This window comes from Polyergus mexicanus, unplaced genomic scaffold (genome assembly GCF_030449975.1).
Source record: "Polyergus mexicanus isolate NDT 795.1 unplaced genomic scaffold, iyPolMexi1.0 SCAF_10, whole genome shotgun sequence".
Taxonomy (NCBI): domain Eukaryota; kingdom Metazoa; phylum Arthropoda; class Insecta; order Hymenoptera; family Formicidae; genus Polyergus; species Polyergus mexicanus.
This window is the reverse complement of record NW_027223330.1, coordinates 132,084-150,218: the sequence shown is the minus strand read 5'-3', so window position 1 is coordinate 150,218 and position 18,135 is coordinate 132,084. Positions and strand designations below refer to the sequence as shown.

Sequence of the window (18,135 nt, the reverse complement as noted above, 5' to 3'; positions counted from 1 at the left end):
TACACTTATAACTTGTGGAGATTTGTGTATATATATATCTATGTACAATATTTATATATAAATTATGGATTTATCATAATAATAATATGATCATAATATATTTCATGATTTTAATTACGTACATCAATTTTCAGAAACTGACTGTGACTTTCATGAAATACCACATTTAATGATAAATCTATGATATATATGTATTAACGTTGATAATAAAAGATGAAATAGTTGGCCAAACTATCTTCGGAAGTTACATAAAAGATCTATGTATTAGCACAAACAATTACTCAACTTTGATTTTTAGAAATTAGACGGTACAAAATATATTACAATAACAGCTTAACAAACACTGCGAAAAAAGACATTATTTGTAAATAGGAAGAAGGAGAAGATCCTGCATTTTTCCACTTTTATCCTTCATTATATTACACATGCTGGTTCTTTGATAACATAATGTTATTGTCTTTGTGGCTCTCTAGAAGCAGAATGGCTATGAAAGAAATATCTCGAAAAATATGCTGGTAGGCATGAGCGCGTCTTGCTGTGAAATATTAATTGAAAACTTTTTTTACGCAACAAAAGATATTAATGTCTAAGTAATTAATAATACTTTGTGACTTCAAAATATTTTCGATACTATCATAAAAAATTTTTTCGTCGTAACTTTATTATTAATTAAAGATTGCCGTATTACGATGAACAAAGTTTACGTCTCTTCAACAATAGTGTACGACATTAAAAGAATTACGCATTATATACTATTATCTGTTTTATGGATATCTTTTAACATTTCGTTATCTAATGTATATAATAATAAGGCGATTTCGATGTCTAACTTGTCTTGCGATACACCAACAAAAAGTATTTTTTGAGTCTTTCATATATATATATATATATATGACGGATCAGCTATTACGACTAGCTCAAAGATCTCAAAGGCACCTGCTTCTCCGCTGCTAAATTTTTATTAATTGTACATGCAACAGCATATATAAAAAGCTAATAACAAAGTTGTAAAGAAGTTCTATAATCATATTAATATAATCATATTTCTATATGAAATTATATTCATTAGAAAGTAAGATAAAAAAAAGAGCTATTTATATATATATATATATATATATATATATATATATACATGCACATGTATGTATATATAAGTTTGCTATACTTTTTTTTTCCAGATAAAAAATGGTAGAGTTGCAGGTTTCCCATCAGATCTTACAAAGATATTATTTAAACTTATTACGTGTCTTAATCACTATACTCTCTCTCTCTCTCTCTCTGGATTGTATACGTATGTGTAAAAGTACGCACGTTATGCGTATATATGCATAACGATATACGTATGCCCTCTCAAATTATAAACGAACTTATAGTTGACTGATCATGCTATTTGTAAACTGTACAAGCATGAATAGCCCAAGACAATCTTATTTCACGCACAGAATATATCCCCTCTAGTTTTATGTTTTGTACATATTTGCTCAAATAAATATACATGAATGCGAGCTTTCTTTCAAGTCCTCAATCTTATAACTTTTTTAAATATAATTGGAAATCACGAATCTCATATTACGTCTTATTTACACAGGACGATATTATTTGCACCTTGTACACAACAAAATATCTCAAACATTACCTTCAACTTTCTAAAATCAGTTAGAGCTTCAATGATATCTTAGAGCTGCCGGAAAATAGAAGAAATGTTGCGTTCTGCCTGCCAGAATTTGCGTTCGTATGATATATTGTTAGATGCAGAACATTAGCATTAAGAACATTAAAAAGTGTCTATTTTATGCAATTATTATTTTTGACATTATTTCTTTAGCAAAGTATGAAATGTTACATAAACCCCAATAACTTTTTGCCTGCATATATTATATATTAATTTGGCTGCCAATTGACTGCCGATACAGTTATCATTTACTGTAAAGAGTTTGATTTCCCACTACGCGAAGCAATACCGCTATTTTCTTTTATGAAAAAAAAAAAAAAATATATATATATATATAAAAGCAGTCTATATTTAAATTTATGGTTAAGCCTCTATAGTGCAATTCTTTTCGTAACGATATAATGCTAATCGAGCGTCGTGTTGTAACGGCGCGTTATGATACATTTACTCTCATCGATGTAATTTTCATCTAATTGTCTATTTTGCACTCAAGGGACCGATCGCGCCGATTCTATATTCCGTGCTCAGTCTACGAATAATGCCATGTTAATGTCATATTCTATGTATGCAGTCGCAGCAATATTTCGTATCATGTCGCCGTGCCCAGTTTCCACCGACATGTTTTATAACGCTTTCGTGCGTGCTCTCACAATGAATTCTTGCTATTGTGTATGATTGGATTGTATTCTACGATACCATACATATCAAACGTAACGTTTGATCGCAAATAAACAGTCTTCTAATACGCCGAGAAACCCGGCTTGTGGCAGCGTTTAACTCTTTGAATGTACATTGGTTTTCTGTGCCTTCTTCTTTCGCGCCGCCAACATGTCGTAGAACGGATTGTGCGATATACTTTGCCTGGAAATGAACAATGTGATTTTTATCATAATTTTTACTGTATTTTATTGTAAAAGAGCACAATAGAGTATAAACATATAAAGAATCGCGATTCTCTTACCGCACACATTTGATCCATTCATCCTTTTCTTCGTCGGTAGCTGCGGACATTCTATATACAGTATGTTTTCCTACAAATAATAGATAATTACGTAAAATACGTAAGCATTTAATTGAAATAATTTTTCTGCACTAAAACTTTCCTTCTTCTCTTGGTGTATAATATTAATTTTCTTTTTGTTAATATAGGGATTAAACTTTGAAGAATCATACCTTCGACAACCTTTCCCTCACTGTCAGTCTTGCACGCCTTTATGAACTCGGAACCAGCGGCATACAATTCGAAACAGTGCGGTTTGTGTCGGTCCTGAATCTCTCGGACTTGAATATTTTCTAGTGGGATAATGCCACGTGGTTCCTTATCCGTTGTATATTCGAAATAGTATAAACAGTTGTCGTTCAATATAAACCATCGCCTCTTCCAACTCTTGTACCGTCCGCCTGTAACAAAATGAGTAATATATAAAATTAAGAACCTATGATTTACGCAGATATATTATTTACCTGCTGTCTCCGTCAGGGCAGCAGAAGGACAAAGTGATACAATATAAGAATAAGCGTTCTCTCAATGATAAATATGATGACACATGAACAAAATACTGCGAGTCTTTGTTGGCTCGCAAGAATGTGAAAATGAATGTATGTTTTTTTTTTCCCAAATCGTGTTATGTGAAGAAATAAATCGAGAATCTCTCTCTCTCTCTCTCTCTCTCTCTCTCTCTCTCTCTCTCTCTCTCGTGTGGGATGCAGTAATTTTATAAAAATCATATACGCGAATATATAAGCAGGCGTTACCTTGCTTCCACAGCCAACCCTCTTTATCGGGATTGAAGAAAGTGTGCATCAAGTCATTGCCATCGTCTTCTGGTATTTTGAAAGGCTCGGTTTTTATACTCTCGTATAGACTCTATAAATAGATACGAATATTTGACTGAGCAAATGTTCGCTACGAAAATTTTTGTGATTAAAAGATAAAAAAATATATCTCAAAAAAATCTTCTACAAGTAACCACCTACCACAAGCAGCTCTCGCGGTAGATCTCCCCCGTTATTAATCCCTCGGTTCATCGAAATAAACTGCTCCACGCTGGGCTTATCTTTAACGCTCGGATTATGTAACGAAGTATTCAACATAATGATGGCGAAGCTCAATACGTAGCAGGTGTCTGTATTGGTGAAGATATTCGGGTTGAGCTGGCAGTACCTTTGAGCGAAACACTCCATCATGCGATCGATCTTCTGCGCTTCGCCGGGCAATCGAAACGACCAGAGGAATTGACGTAGGGCCTGCACCAATATAAGATCGGTGAAATCGTGCAATTCGACGAAGGCTCGCAGCACCCGTTCGTTGAAGTCGTGCCGTTCACCAAGATAATCGCCGATCGCAGTTTTGTTGAGACCCTCGCCCTTGTAAAGAAACTGAGCTACGTCTTCCGGCGTCGGCGCCAACAGGTTGTGCTCTATCAGGTACTCGATGCCTTTCTTGGGATCCATATTGAATTTCTTGCGACCGATCGACGTCTGCTTGGCCTTGTTGGACGGTTTCGTCTCGTCGGCCGTAAGTCCGCCGCCCTCCATCGCCTCCATCTCTGCGACAACCTCTCCCAATTCATCCTTCAGTTGCTGAAAACAGATTGTCCAGAACAAATTATAAAAATGATTTAAACCAGAGCTCTCTCTTGTATTCTCTCCAACATAGATACAATATAATATTAATTAGTATCCGGACACATTTCTTCATGTTTATATAAATAATACAAAAAACATTCACCATACCAAAAGTTTACAAGTTATTAATGGAGAATATTAATGAGAAACCGTAATGATTCGGAACGACAAACGATGCGATTCTCGTAGATCGTGTATGTAAACGGTAGTACAACAGCGACTTCCTGTTTCACTCGAATACCAGTCGACATCATCCGCCTATTTCCAACCATGCGTTTCAGTTCAACGTACATTCCGCGAATATCACAATAAGCAGGATCGTACCTCTTTCGGTTTCGAATAGATGTGTGAGTAGACGCGCTGTCACGTAACGTTATTAGATCGATACCCGTTAATAATGATTACGTCGCGAATCGCCAATCTCATATCGATGATCTCATCTTGGTCATATCAATTGTCGCAATTTATTTCTCCATATTTGCCAATATTTTTACTTCTAATGTGGAATAGAATGATTTTGTCGATCCGAAGAGACTTTCTCAACACAGATTCTAAAGTTTATCGTTGCGATACATGTCGTACCGCAAAAAAATCGATGAATGCATGCAAATAACAACGACGCGATGCGCCCATTCGAAGCATTACTACTATCGCTACTAATAGCGTGACCTAGAAACTGACATTGTTAGTTATAGCGAAACATTTATCATCGGGAATTTACCGCACGAGTCTACTATCACTTAACCAGGATGTTTCTACACGAATCTTGTAAAAAAAAAGAGATTTTAAAGAAACCAAGAAGGGAAATTTGTGCCGAGCTGCGTCTTTCTGGTTGAAAAGAAAAAAAGAAAAAAAAAGTTTCGGAAAAGAGAGAGGGCCGACACACACGCGTATACATACAACACACCGGAAACGGTCGCACGTTGTTAACCGATGAGACTTGTTAATAGGACGGCCGCGATAACAACAAGGATAATAACTTGGCCGCTGGTCGGCCCTGAGTATTGTCTGTTTAGGTAGTAGCATTTCTTTTATACTTATCGGCGTACATCCGGTCTCACGACAGGAAGAAGGCCGTGTTCGACGGCGCGAAAAAAACCGGTATGCCCTGTGAACCCGACAAATTATAATTAACTCGCACTGAATGCTGAGAAAAAAAACTTTCTTTCGCTTCCGCATCTACGTCATTCGCAAAAATTCCTTCGTAATCCAGCCGCTTGCGAAATTTCATCTCGTTTATATTATAAGAGATTTATTTAATATACAGATATATTTATATTCAGACGATATTGAATCTACCCTGATGAAATAAGTAGTATACATATACGACCGCGAGGTATACGCTTAGAGCATTGCTAATTAACGCTTTGTCATCATTGAATCGAGATACGAGCGGCGAGGAATCGTGCGAGAGTTCCTGCTCAAGGTTTTCAAATAAATTATCGACAAGAAGAAAATGAAGACTCGTTGAAAATCACAATGCGTTTGCAAGATTTTTATTAATTTTTATCTTTTTTTTCCATTTAATTCATTATATCGCAATATATATAACTTTTGCAGAGTAAAATGCGCCAGTGATCTCGCTTGTCAAGATACCTATCAGGGACAGGTTTCGTTAAATGGCTCGTGCAAAAATTTCTCTCATTTCGTCGAAAAAAAGGTGCGTATTCGCCTTTGAATCGGCGCACGTTACACGTTTCCCTTTTACCGTCCGATCCGCACGGAATGATTGCCTTATTCCGTTCTATTTCTGTCGTTCGCGTAACGCGTCCTGTACAATCGATCGAAAGTTCAACACTCAACTAACTAGCTTCCTTCCTGCGAAGCGAGAAGCGAAGGGCATCCGCATTCATATACGAAGAAGTTGAAGATTACTTCGCGCGACAACTATACCGGTACTACGCTCGTCACTTGGAATATCTCTCGCGTGAGTACTCTGCGTTGATACCACTGCTTTTATACATTTGGCGTACGTACTTTTGTTCCACGGTGTCTAAATCTTAAATCTTGTAAACAAATTCCAAGCCACAGCCGCGCTGTCGCGAACAAAGTCGCGCGTAATTAAGTGTAACGCGCAAAACTTATGGAGCGCCATCACAATCTTCGCTTGTCAATGGTATCCACCATTCATATTATCTCTTTTCATCTCAATGCGGCGTAAACGGTCTTGGTTAAACCAAGAGCGAAAGTTGCTGTTCGATTAGATGCTACATACTTGATTTTTTTTTCCAACTGATACCGAGACAAGTAAGAGCATATGTGCTGGTTTTGCAACTTAGTCAGTGTCATAAAAGTCGTACACGAACAAACCGCATGCCTGTGCGGTGATTTAGCGCTTCATTAGACTGTGCATCGTCACGAAAGCTAATTATGTTTTACGGTACGCATTGCGCGTAATATCGTTATCATATATATATATATATATATATATACATATATATTCTCGCTCTTTGTCACGGACTAATAGAGACTCGAATTACAATTCGCTTTATCGCGAATACACCAAGGTGTCTACTGAAATCTTGTAAAAAGATACCCTCATATTCCAAGTTTTTTTTTTTTTTTTTTTTTTTTATTCTAAGCAGAGAATTTTTTAAAGATTTGTTCGAATGCAAATTTTTAAAATATAAATTTCTTTATCGTGGACATTTTTTAATGTTTTTCATTCAAACGAAAGGGAGAAAAGAGCTACTTAAGTTTCAAATACTAGATTTGAAAATTTATTGCAAAAAACTTTATAGCTTTTGTGTAACATTTTTCGCTTGTATATATATTTTTTTTTTTATTACTAGAAATTGCAATAAATAATTTGTGTTGCATATTCAATATTTAAATATTTATTTTTAATATATATATATATATATATATATATATATATATATATATATATATATAATTTATAATCTATTATATTTTTTATACATGCATAAAGATTGCGGATTGGTTACAATATAAGAGCAAAATTAGAAGAGAGAGAGAATGGTTTTTTAAAAAAATTTTCCAACTTGTAATAAAATTCCATGAGAATTGCCTGATTTTTCCAGATATTAAAAAAAGTTCTTGAGAATGCCAGACTCTCCATGTTTTCCCAATGAATAGACACCTTGATACATAGATATATTATAGATCGTTCGAACCAACCGAAATAATCGATCGTCTAGAAATATAAACAACATATTATTGTAAATGTGCGAGATTGAGTTACGTGATAATCGTTGATAAAATAAAGTATCGTGCTGAAAATTTTATCGGAATCTAAGACTGATATTACATTCATGTGGAACAGGCCATTCGCGTATTAATTTCGACGAATGCTATGTGACGTATTAGGTGTACAACTTTGCTTCCGCCGTTTTCCTATAGATGGCTTTAGCGGTAAGTAGTGGTCGAAATAAATTGATCATAGACGTCATGCGATAAACTTGGGCATCTGTCAACATAACCCCATAGAAACATTAGTCGATTTGTGTCCGCGTCATAAAGTTATTCTCGATTGAAAATGTCAGTTTACGAGCCAAATTCTCGTCATTTGCGGGAGGTTTTAATTTTCTGCTTCGATATGAAGAAATCTGCGGCCGAGGCTCATCGAATGCTCTCAAATACTTATGGTGAAGCCGCTATTAGCGAAAGAACGTGTCGCGAGTTGTTTCAACGCTTCAGGAACGGTGATTTTCACGCCGAAGACCGGCATAGCGGTGGAAGAGAAAAGGTTCTCGAAGATGCAGAATTGGAGGCATTACATAATGAAGACTCGAGTCAAAGTCAAAAAGAATCGGCACGATCATTGGGAGTGGACAATACTTTGAATCATAAATGTATAACCAGTTTTTTACAATAAAGCCTCGAATTTCGGAAAAAAAACGGCGGAAGCAAAGTTGTACACCTAATAGATAAAATCAATCGTAAAAGGACGAAACGTGAGATGAAAGAATTTTTCATGCGTTTCATCTAACAAGATCGCGGTCACGTGACCGGGAATTGTAATTGGAGAGCGGCCAAGCGCGCCAAATTCTACGCGGTTTCTCCAAACCGAAGGGAATCGTGCGCCTGGCCGTTATCCAGAAGTTACGAATCCGCGAAAGAAACGCGAGCGCGTACAAGTGCTTCGATGAAAGTTTTTCATCGTTACCCGAGTGTAACGAACAATGACTCGAACTTGTAGGATTTCGCGGTCTCCTATGTAACGCAAAAGTCCTCTCTATTTCCTACTATTGCAAAAGAATCTAAAACACATTCGAAAGAAACGCGAGATAGGACGCTATAATATAGCTTCGACCGGTTAGCTTTCATAGGATTACTCAAATCTTGCGAAAAGATTCCCTAATCTTCCAGGTGTTTTTGCTCAAAATTTAAAGTAAAGAATATTTTGAAGATTTGTATCAAATAGAATATTTACCGCATATTGAATGAATAAATAAACACATAATTCTCACAATTTGTCAGCGTATTTGTCATTGTCTGTCGATCGCTCGCAGCAATATAAGAATAAATTTGTCAAAGAGAGAAATTATTTTAAAATTTTTCGAGTCCCAATAAAATTCCATAAGAAATCCCTGAGAATTCGAGGTTCTTCATGTTTTCCCAGGGAGTAGACACCTTGCTTCACACCGTCTTTCTGTTGTACATGTTGTTTCACCCTGTTTCTATCGTAGACACGCGCAAACGATAACGACGATATCACGACGCGACGCAGCTGAATGAATCAATAGAAAGTAAGCGGACACGCGAATTGTCGATTAGTCATTGGATCAACAATGCACATTGGATTCGATCGCCGATCGCGCTCGCGTTAACGTTCGTATATTAGGTGCGCAAATGGCGAGTATCCGGTTACTTGGGCCTCGCGTTGCATCGCATCAGGAACGGCTTCTCGTTAATTCGCTGTCTAGTCGAACGAGTTATACGAGATAAACTCTATCTCTCTCTCTCTCTCTCTCTCTCTCTCTCTCTCTCTCTCTCTCTCTCTCTCTCTCTCTCTCTCTCTCTACGTACATACGCTTACACGTCGTGCGCGATCGTATCGTATCGTTGGACGAACCAACGATTGAATTGTCGCCAACAAGCAAACAACGTTTACGATACACTCTTGTTTTATTTACGATTTGCATAACCCACTTTGGCTGATTACGTCGCCGGTAACTTTTTTCCCTCGTAATAGTACGCTCTCGGGGATATATGGGTCGAATGAACGGCTGGCCGGCCGGTCACAAACTCGCCTCGTTCATCTTGCGAGAATTATATTTATCTCCCTTAGCGTGTAAATGGATACAACCCCGGGTGAAAGACATGTCAAAGTGAGCTATTTAAATCTATCGTTACGCGTATATATACGCGCGCGTTTAACACAATCATCGATCCATTCGCGCTCATCGTGTCGCAGTATTCGTGTCACCGAATTCGAACGAGTTGATCCGTCTAATCTCCTTTATCGCCAGTAAATGGCGCGAATGTAGGGAAAGAAAGATGAGAGAGAAGAGGGGGGGAGGTGGGGGGGGGGGATTAGATTCGGTCCATTACTTTTTATATAATTAATAAATGAATTAATTGCCAGAGCAATTATTCGCGTTACACTCTCGAGATAAATCACGCTATCGTCAAGATAATAATAAGACAAATTAATTAGTGCCAAAAAAAATAAATAATTGTTTAAAAAAAATACATTGTAAATAATTTTCTTAAAAACATTTTTTTTTTTTTTATATATACACTAATTGATTTGTCTCATTATTCTGTACATAGAAGTATTACGGTAAGATTATCAAAAACTAAATATTTTACGAGATATTTAATTTTTTATATCAAAATAAAATGTCAGATTAAAATATAAAATAACTCGAAAAATACTTAATGAAAAAATACTTTATTATAGCGTTTTGGAAAGCTCTCGATGTCAGCTACAAGAATACTAAATAAAAAATGGGGGTTTCCATTTAAGATTTTAAAGTTGATCTTCACGTGACCTTCAAATGATTTTCCAAGGTCAAATCATTGTCACCATCTTATGGCCCCCTTGAAGCCACACAACTTTTGTTTGAAACATTTTTCTCTTCCGGGCTTGGTTTTTGAGATATTCGACTGGATGGATTAAAATGGGCCACCCAGTATATTATATTTAAATTTACTATTGGTATATAATCATTTATATAATATTTTTTCATTATTATCTATTCTTTGTATAGCAAACATATCGCTAAATGATTTAGTGTTTAGCGTTTTCTTCAAATTATACGTGAACATGTGTACACACACACACACACACACGCGCGCGCGCGCGCGCTCATCGAAAATGTGGACGCCTGGTTGCAGCTATAAATAAGTCTCTCCGACTCGGTTTACAATCTTCAATTCGTGACGTCACGCCCGAGTAATACTATTTTATTATCTTTGCGAGGAATCATTAATGACAGATATTCGATTGCAGTCGTAGTCGCTGTCATCGATAAAAATTGAATCACCAAACGGTTTTGATAGCTTCTGGTTATATACGAGCGCGCGCGATTATACGCACGTGTATGCAATCTCACACATTCACGCGGGCATAAACGATCAACGTCTATTTTGCATTTGATTCTTGACCCTGAAACGAGTCACGAAGACGACGTCGTCAGCCCGAGTTAAAGCATCGCGCTGTGATATTATTCCGCGAGCAAACTCTTGAATATAATAAAATTTTAACTTGTGTGTAATATCTTTGAAAGCAACATTCTTACGTAGACTAATGTACTAAATGATCAACTTTGTAACGGTGACGTCGTTCTCGTTTGTAAAATCACAGATTCTTAGATTACTAAGAACTTTACGATTCTTTGAGTAAACTTCTTCCGCCTCTTAAATATCTATCACCTTACATAGGTTTCGACGAGGCGACGCTGCAAACTAAACCTAATATAGAAATAAATCGGGAGAACTGGCACGAGTTAGCCTTGAAGGACGATGGCGGTACCTTCGTACATGTCGCTATACAATTTGCGATCCGCGGTAACGCGTCGCAATTCCGCGATTAATCAACGAATTAAAAATAATTCATCTTATACGACGTGGGACGACTAACCGTGGTGGACAAGACGCTGAGATCCCAGGCGCTCTTTGCCTGTTTCTGATTCAAGCTCCTCTTGTTCCTCTTGCCGGGTCTCCGCAAACTGGAGAACCATCCGGCGGCGATAGCGACCGCACTCGCGTCTCGGCGTCCACCGTCCACCGTTGGACGGACACCACCTGGTGCGGCACCGGTGCCGCGCATCTCGTCGAGAGCGTCTACCGATCTGCCGGTGAAGATCATCTTCCGGGCGCGCCGCGAGCGCTTGCTCTTTGATCGGTCGGATCCTCGCGAGCTCCGGAGGAGCTCCCTCACTTTGCGTGTCCCGTCTTCCTAGACGATAAACGACACGCACTCTGCACGACTCTGCGTCCTTCACCGTCTTGGTCACGATCGAAACGTAACATGGCTCACGTTATACATATACGATCCCAAGAGGAATAGACGAGGTACAAGGGTCGCCGAGCACGCGGTCGAAAGTGCAACGACCGACCTGCGCGGCGACAATGACGACGAAGACGACGACAACGACGACGACGAGGACGACTCTTTTAAAAGCACGCTTTATATAATTATATACTCGCGATCGTGCGCGCTCGCTTCTTTCCCGGTTTTCGCGTATATTCGTGGGAAAGTGAAATTCCTCGTACCGCGTACCATTAAAATGAATAATCGAGTCACGTGAAAGGCAACAAGCGCGTAATGCGTTTCACAAGAAGATAAAGGCGACACGTTTCGAGCGCGATAAACCATCAACGACTGACCGAACCGGCGAACACGTCCGCCGCCGTCACGCGACTCCCCGCAACTGCGGCTATTACTCGGTAGTAGTTGGTAGTTTGTAGTTACGGCGCCGGCGCGCGGCGGTTCCCGCACACTGGCGCCTCGCCGCGGCCGCCGCTCGTACTCGCGCGCAAATATTTGCCATCATCGTGAAACGCGCGTTTCCAAGAAACATCCGCTGTATATATACATACGCGTATACGTGTAAATACTATACGTATCGCGTAGAGTTATGCGAAGATCTCTCGTAAAACTCGCGAGTACTAAAAATCATATCTCGTGTCAAGTTTTGACGATAATGACTCGGAATCTGAAACTATTCTCCTTCGCAGACGATATATTCTAGGGAGTGACTTTTGTAAAATTTCCGCCTGGATCAGTTTTTCGCCCAGAAAGATAAAAAATTTCAGGGAGACGAAGAAGTTTTATTTATAAAATTTTTATTTAATAAATCCTGATACAAAAGGTACAATAAATAAAATTTACTATCTTATATATAAATATAATTCATTTACATTACTTAAATTATAATTTAAAATAATTATTTTAATCTCATTACTAAAACTAATAGAATGTATTAAAAATTTTTTTATTTAAAATAAATATTCAATATCTCAATTTTATAAAATTTTATTTAAAAATTAATTTTATTATAACAAAAAAAAAAAATTAATTCATTTATTAAAATTTTAATATATATTATCAACATTGAAATATTAATCTTTTCAATGTAAATGAATTATTTTAAATTAAACTAAAATCTTTAATTTTTATATAAATAAAAATAATATTATTATTATTTAAATTTATTTTAAACGGTCCGAAAAATGGTCAAAGGTCGTAGACAAAAAAAAGAAAGGAGCTATATATTATCTAATAAAGATATAACAAACTATAGCCTTTAACTTTTTCCGAGCAACGATATCCAATACGATTCGGAAATCGACGATGCATTTGCTACACGTGTTACAAGGTCGGCCGCAACAAGATAGCCTATTTCGTATGTATACGCATCGTGTTAATCGCGCGATCGCGATCAAATATGGGCATAATCTCGCATTGAAAATGCGTAATCGATAATCCATTTCTGCTACGTGTCCCTCAATATTGTTTATTTTCTACAATTAAATCCGATCGATCCGATAGATTGTTCTTAATGTCCATTCCATTTCATCGAGTCTCAAGGCTTTCAACGAATTCATCGATTGCTTATTAATCGACTTGTAAGCGGATGACGAGAACGTGAATCATATTTCCACACGAGATGCTAATTATTATAATGAAAATTATTCAAATAAAAGCTTTCACGCCTTCATTATATATATATCGATGATTCTTTTTTAGCCGCGTACGCGAATAACAGAAAAATCTAAACGTAGGATGGTATTTTTATATCGATCAATTAGATTACGCGATTATTGCGCTTACACAATTTAATAAAGTATCCGATTCAGCGACTTTGCCCCGATATTTGTTCTCGCTTTTGTTTATCCAGGGGGGTAAAGAGGGGTTATTATAAATCTCGAATTGAGATTATTTTTAAAAATCTTGGTATAGCACCGAGTAAATTTCGAGCCCTGTGCACATATTCAGTTTCATAGAAAACTTATTTTTCTATGAAACTAACGCACTACTATCCGCGTTCTGGCTCTTATTAGCCCGCGATTATTTGAAATTTGTAATGTCACATGAGAGCCTAATTTCTTAAATTTGTTAATAAAGTATATAACGCGTCAAATCGCGACGATCATTCGATCAAGAGATGTTATTATGAAATAGATGTGTCAATTAATAGTCGACTGGATTTACTTTTCCCGGAAACTACTTATGCCACGTATAATTTATATGCGTCACGCCAAACGTTCTTTATTATAATCAACAGTTTTTTGAAATGCTTTTAAGAAATACAAGATTTATGTTCTTATCAAAATATTTACTTGCACGCATGCGATTAATTCAATTTCTATATATCAAATGTGAAAGTATATATGTGTGTGTGTGTGTGTGTGTGTGTGTGTGTGTGTGTGTGTCTACATAATGTATTAGTATATAGAAATTTCTGAAACGAGATTTCCCCCGAGGCGATTATATATTATATTATTAATTATATTATACGTTATAATAAATTATTATTATTAACTTGCTTGTCGAGGAAGAATTTGTCGAAAGATCAAACTATTGGCGAATATATATTATAATACTCGTGCGATCGATCAAGCTGGAGAAAAAAAAAGGAGGCAACGTTCAAGATCCACTGACATATTTCTCACATCGCTAATTTGCATTAATTCCCAACCTTTTATGCACCATACTTTGTAGCGGCTTTTCCTTGACGTAAATTCAACCGAAAAAAACATGACCAACTAAAAAAAAAAAAAAAAAAAAAAAGAAATCTAAGAGATCTTATGGAGTATATATCTCCAATCAATTAATCCGTTAGAATCAACGACAATAAATTAATCGTACGTGTTGTTTGTTTGCAAAAAGCAATTGTCAGCGTTATTGACACAAGTAACGATCTAATCTGAACTAACGCGTCAACTTTTCAACGATAAGAAATGTCATTCATACAAAAAGCTATTAATCGTGCGTCACCAACACAACCGGTTTATCCCGAATCTGTTCCAACTGCCTCGTAACGTATAAGAATTTCGTATCATTGACGCGTTAATAATTACTACAGCAAAAACTTATCCAAAGATTCTTTTCACGTCCCTATATTTATCTCTGCGCATTTATCTGTCGCAAATTATAGGATGTTATATCGGTCGCGATAAACTCTACACAGCCTTCGACGCTCGTGTGTGCGACTTGCGATTCTGTTTAGGTTTAGATATCCCGAATTTCACAACTAGAAGAAACAACAAGCGCGTAAATTCGAACGTATCAATGTCGCGCAGAATCGCAGCGACATCGTTTTATAATATTTTTCTTTTTTAAAATCTACGAATGCTCTCGTGACATCCTTCAACCGCGCGTAACATTTCGTTGAATAGATATCAGCTTACAAACAGATGAGTAAGCAAGACTATCATTGTCATTGCGGAAACGGTTTTATCGTAAGAACATCCTGGAATTTTTCTAGCTATATATATAATCGCTGCATTATGATACGCAAGGCGAGAAAGAGAGATAGAATTTTTTTCATACTTTCATAAAATAATTTCCATGATAAAAACAAAGAAAAATGTTCATTTGCTCAAATTAATCGAAAATTATAACGGGATAAGATAATTTTTGTATCTTTTGTACATAAATTCGAAAGACTCGTAATAAATAATCCGTAAGAAAAAAAAAAAGAGGAGAAAAGAAAAAAGATTTCAAACCTTCGAATATATGAATGTTATCTTATTGTCATTCTTTTCACATGTAGGATATGTTTGTTTGTTCGATTTATCAGAAAAACCTATCGAGATTATAAAAAAAGAAGAATGAAATTTTTAAATATCATTATCGCGAGTACAGATCTACCCGGAACATACTTTGAACGATTATGTAGTTTTTAATAACAATCGGAGAAATATTCAGAGATATTAACATTCAAAGTTACGCTCTAACAGTTTTCCATGTTTTAGATCTTAGATAGAAGCTATGTTACTTTCTCTCTCTCTCTCTCTCTGGTATTCTCGTAAAATAAAATTGTAGAAATAGAGCATATACTCACTTGTATCTCGAGCAGCAACTCTGTTTTCTTCCGTCTAATATCTATCAGGATCTTTTGTTGTTCGGGAGTCAATTCTGCAATTAGAAAATAATCACAAAATTAGAGATGTATCCATTTTAAGAAAAATATATACGCATTTGCCTCCCGATTCAATTTTCTAAATTTCTACGTTCTCGAATAATTGTTAAAGAAACGGACGATTACACATGGGGATCATTCCCTCTTGCGAGACCCCGTTGGGAGTCCTCGTTAATAGCAATTTACCGAAAGATCTAAAAATAGGGCTTTCAAATTAAGGCTGCATATAGGCCGTAGAAACGACATAGTTATAGTTTTGTAGCAACTCATCGTATCGCGATGCATCAACTTGAACTTAATCAGATTTAATTCTTATTAAATTAGAGACGCCAATTTTAATGTGAAAGTTATCACTTTCACATCTTGATATCGTATAGTTTCCTTTCGCGTGAGATTATACTTTTATATATTGATCTTTTTTTTTTTTTTTCGAATCAATGTTGCCTTGAACAATAAGTTGGATCATGTTAACAAGCTCAAAGTATATCAAAACGGAACGATGGAATAATAATTAAAACTCGAGACGCGCGCGACTCACTGTAACCCGTATAACGGTTTCCGATTTCCGTGTTAAGGTTACGCTCCGTCAATCCTCGAGACAAGAAGGAAACTCTAGAATTTATCTGGACAAATAATTCCGCTTCATTCGAATACGCGACTCTCCGATTATCTTGGATACTTTATACGTTCTGAATCTCGATTGGACAAATTGTTGATACAAATACTACGTGCTACTAACTTCAATCTCCCCATTAATCTTAAATCTCGGATGCAAGAATAGTTCGCGAAATAACGTACACTTGACGACACGTTGCTCCAAAAAGTGAGACGATTACAAAATGTATGCCTTTTTCGGAATTTAAAAAAAAAAAAAAAAAAATCTATGCGAAACTATCTCGATGAAAACTTCTAATCTCTTTCTCTTCCAGGAGTATACACTTATAATACACGTATAATCTTGATGTTACTAATGCGCAATCTTACGGAATCGATATTATAATATAGGAGAGAGAGAGGAATAGAATCGCGCCTCTCCGACGTTCAACGGCGTCGACATCGATTTTCGTTGCGTCGAAAGATTTTCAAGCGAGGGCGAAGCGAGAGGAAGCGTCGTGCTCCGTTTTGTTTACTACGCGTATGTACTCGTGCGATAGACAAGGAGGAGGAGGAGGGGGAGAGAGAGAGAGCGTGCTCCTCCTCCCGTAGAAAGAGAGACTCGGCTACGATAGCTTGACGCATATACAGGGATTTGGCGTACGCGATCGGCGCGTTACGAATTTATCTGCCAGCGAAAAAAACACTCACCCGTCGTTCCGAACTGGTCGACCTGATGAGCACCGGGGTTCACTCCTACACCACCTAGACCGCCCAGATCTTGCCACATCTCCGAGAAATAGTACTTTTCCGACTCACGCGCGCACAAAGTCACCCACCTTCACTCGAGCGGCTCCATTTTTGTCGAGACTGGCGCCGTCTGGCGCCAGTCAAGCGCAACCTGAAAGTTCACGCCAGCGATATCTACAGCTGACTCTGCAAAACTCCGCAGCGAGCGACGCGTTCTGCATTACCAACCGTCAAAGCTAAAAACTTTACAAAAATATCGAATTTCGAGAAACAGACGTATTTCATCAAAATTTACGATTACTCATTGTTGATATGTTAAATATAGATGCGACATATATGTTAAACATATATAGTTCATATTGTTTATGCACAGATGTAAACTATATATACGTTATATTTTACGCGTAAATATGATTCGATATAGCCCGATATATATATTAGAGCTTTGATATAATTTGATTGAATTTGGAAGAAATAACGTTATTTACTAGCGTTATTTACGTATTAATTGTGTTGTTCGAAAGGCGATATAATTGAAGACAGATTATAACATCCCGAATACAATTAAAAAAATATATTTAACTTTTGGAATATAAAAAATATATGCAACAGAGATAACAAAACATCTTTCTGGGCAAGATAAAAGATTAGATTATTTTAGAGAGAGAAAGAGTGAAGATTTTCCGCGTTTTTGAATATTAAGAAAATAATCTCGTCGTTAAATGAATCGTGTCAGCATATAATATTTGATTGAATTTTATATCGAAACAGTAACTCTCTTATTTATATTTATCTCAATAATCATATTCGCCCGCGTAAGAGGTTTCGGGTACAAAGGATACTCATTTTATCTTTCTTCCCCGTCCTTTTCGTCGCGACTAGCGATTGGCAACATATGGTTGTTTGTTGTCAACGATAACTCGCATATTT

At 36.8% G+C, this 18,135-nt stretch overlaps 1 protein-coding gene across 2 annotated transcripts; it reads right to left on the bottom strand.

Moving 5' to 3' along the window:
* Nucleotides 1–1,037: 1,037 nt before the first annotated feature.
* Step (cytohesin steppke) lies at nucleotides 1,038–17,339 on the bottom strand. 2 transcript variants are annotated; one of them, XM_070303572.1, is made up of 7 exons: nucleotides 17,167–17,339; nucleotides 15,784–15,857; nucleotides 3,650–4,255; nucleotides 3,428–3,539; nucleotides 2,846–3,073; nucleotides 2,634–2,703; nucleotides 1,038–2,533 (listed from the first exon to the last, which is right to left on the bottom strand). In XM_070303572.1, the coding sequence occupies exons 1-7, from the start codon at nucleotides 17,243–17,245 to the stop codon at nucleotides 2,446–2,448; spliced, it is 1,257 nt and encodes a 418-aa protein (XP_070159673.1). In that variant the 5' UTR covers nucleotides 17,246–17,339; the 3' UTR covers nucleotides 1,038–2,445. The 2 variants fall into 2 exon arrangements, with proteins under 2 accessions (XP_070159673.1, XP_070159672.1); XM_070303571.1 differs by lacking the exons at nucleotides 15,784–15,857; nucleotides 17,167–17,339 and adding an exon at nucleotides 11,352–12,152.
* Between the last annotated feature and the right edge of the window lie 796 nt (nucleotides 17,340–18,135).

Bases quoted from the DNA above. Each gene is read 5' to 3' on its own strand.
- Step (XM_070303571.1), bottom strand. From the start codon at position 11,579: ATGATCTTCACCGGCAGATCGGTAGACGCTCTCGACGAGATGCGCGGC. The intron at 3,074-3,427 runs GTAACGCCTGCT...ATTTTGTTACAG, and splicing joins GGGTTGGCTGTGGAAGCAAG to GCGGACGGTACAAGAGTTGG. The intron at 2,704-2,845 runs GTATGATTCTTC...TATTATTTGTAG, and splicing joins TGAGGGAAAGGTTGTCGAAG to GAAAACATACTGTATATAGA.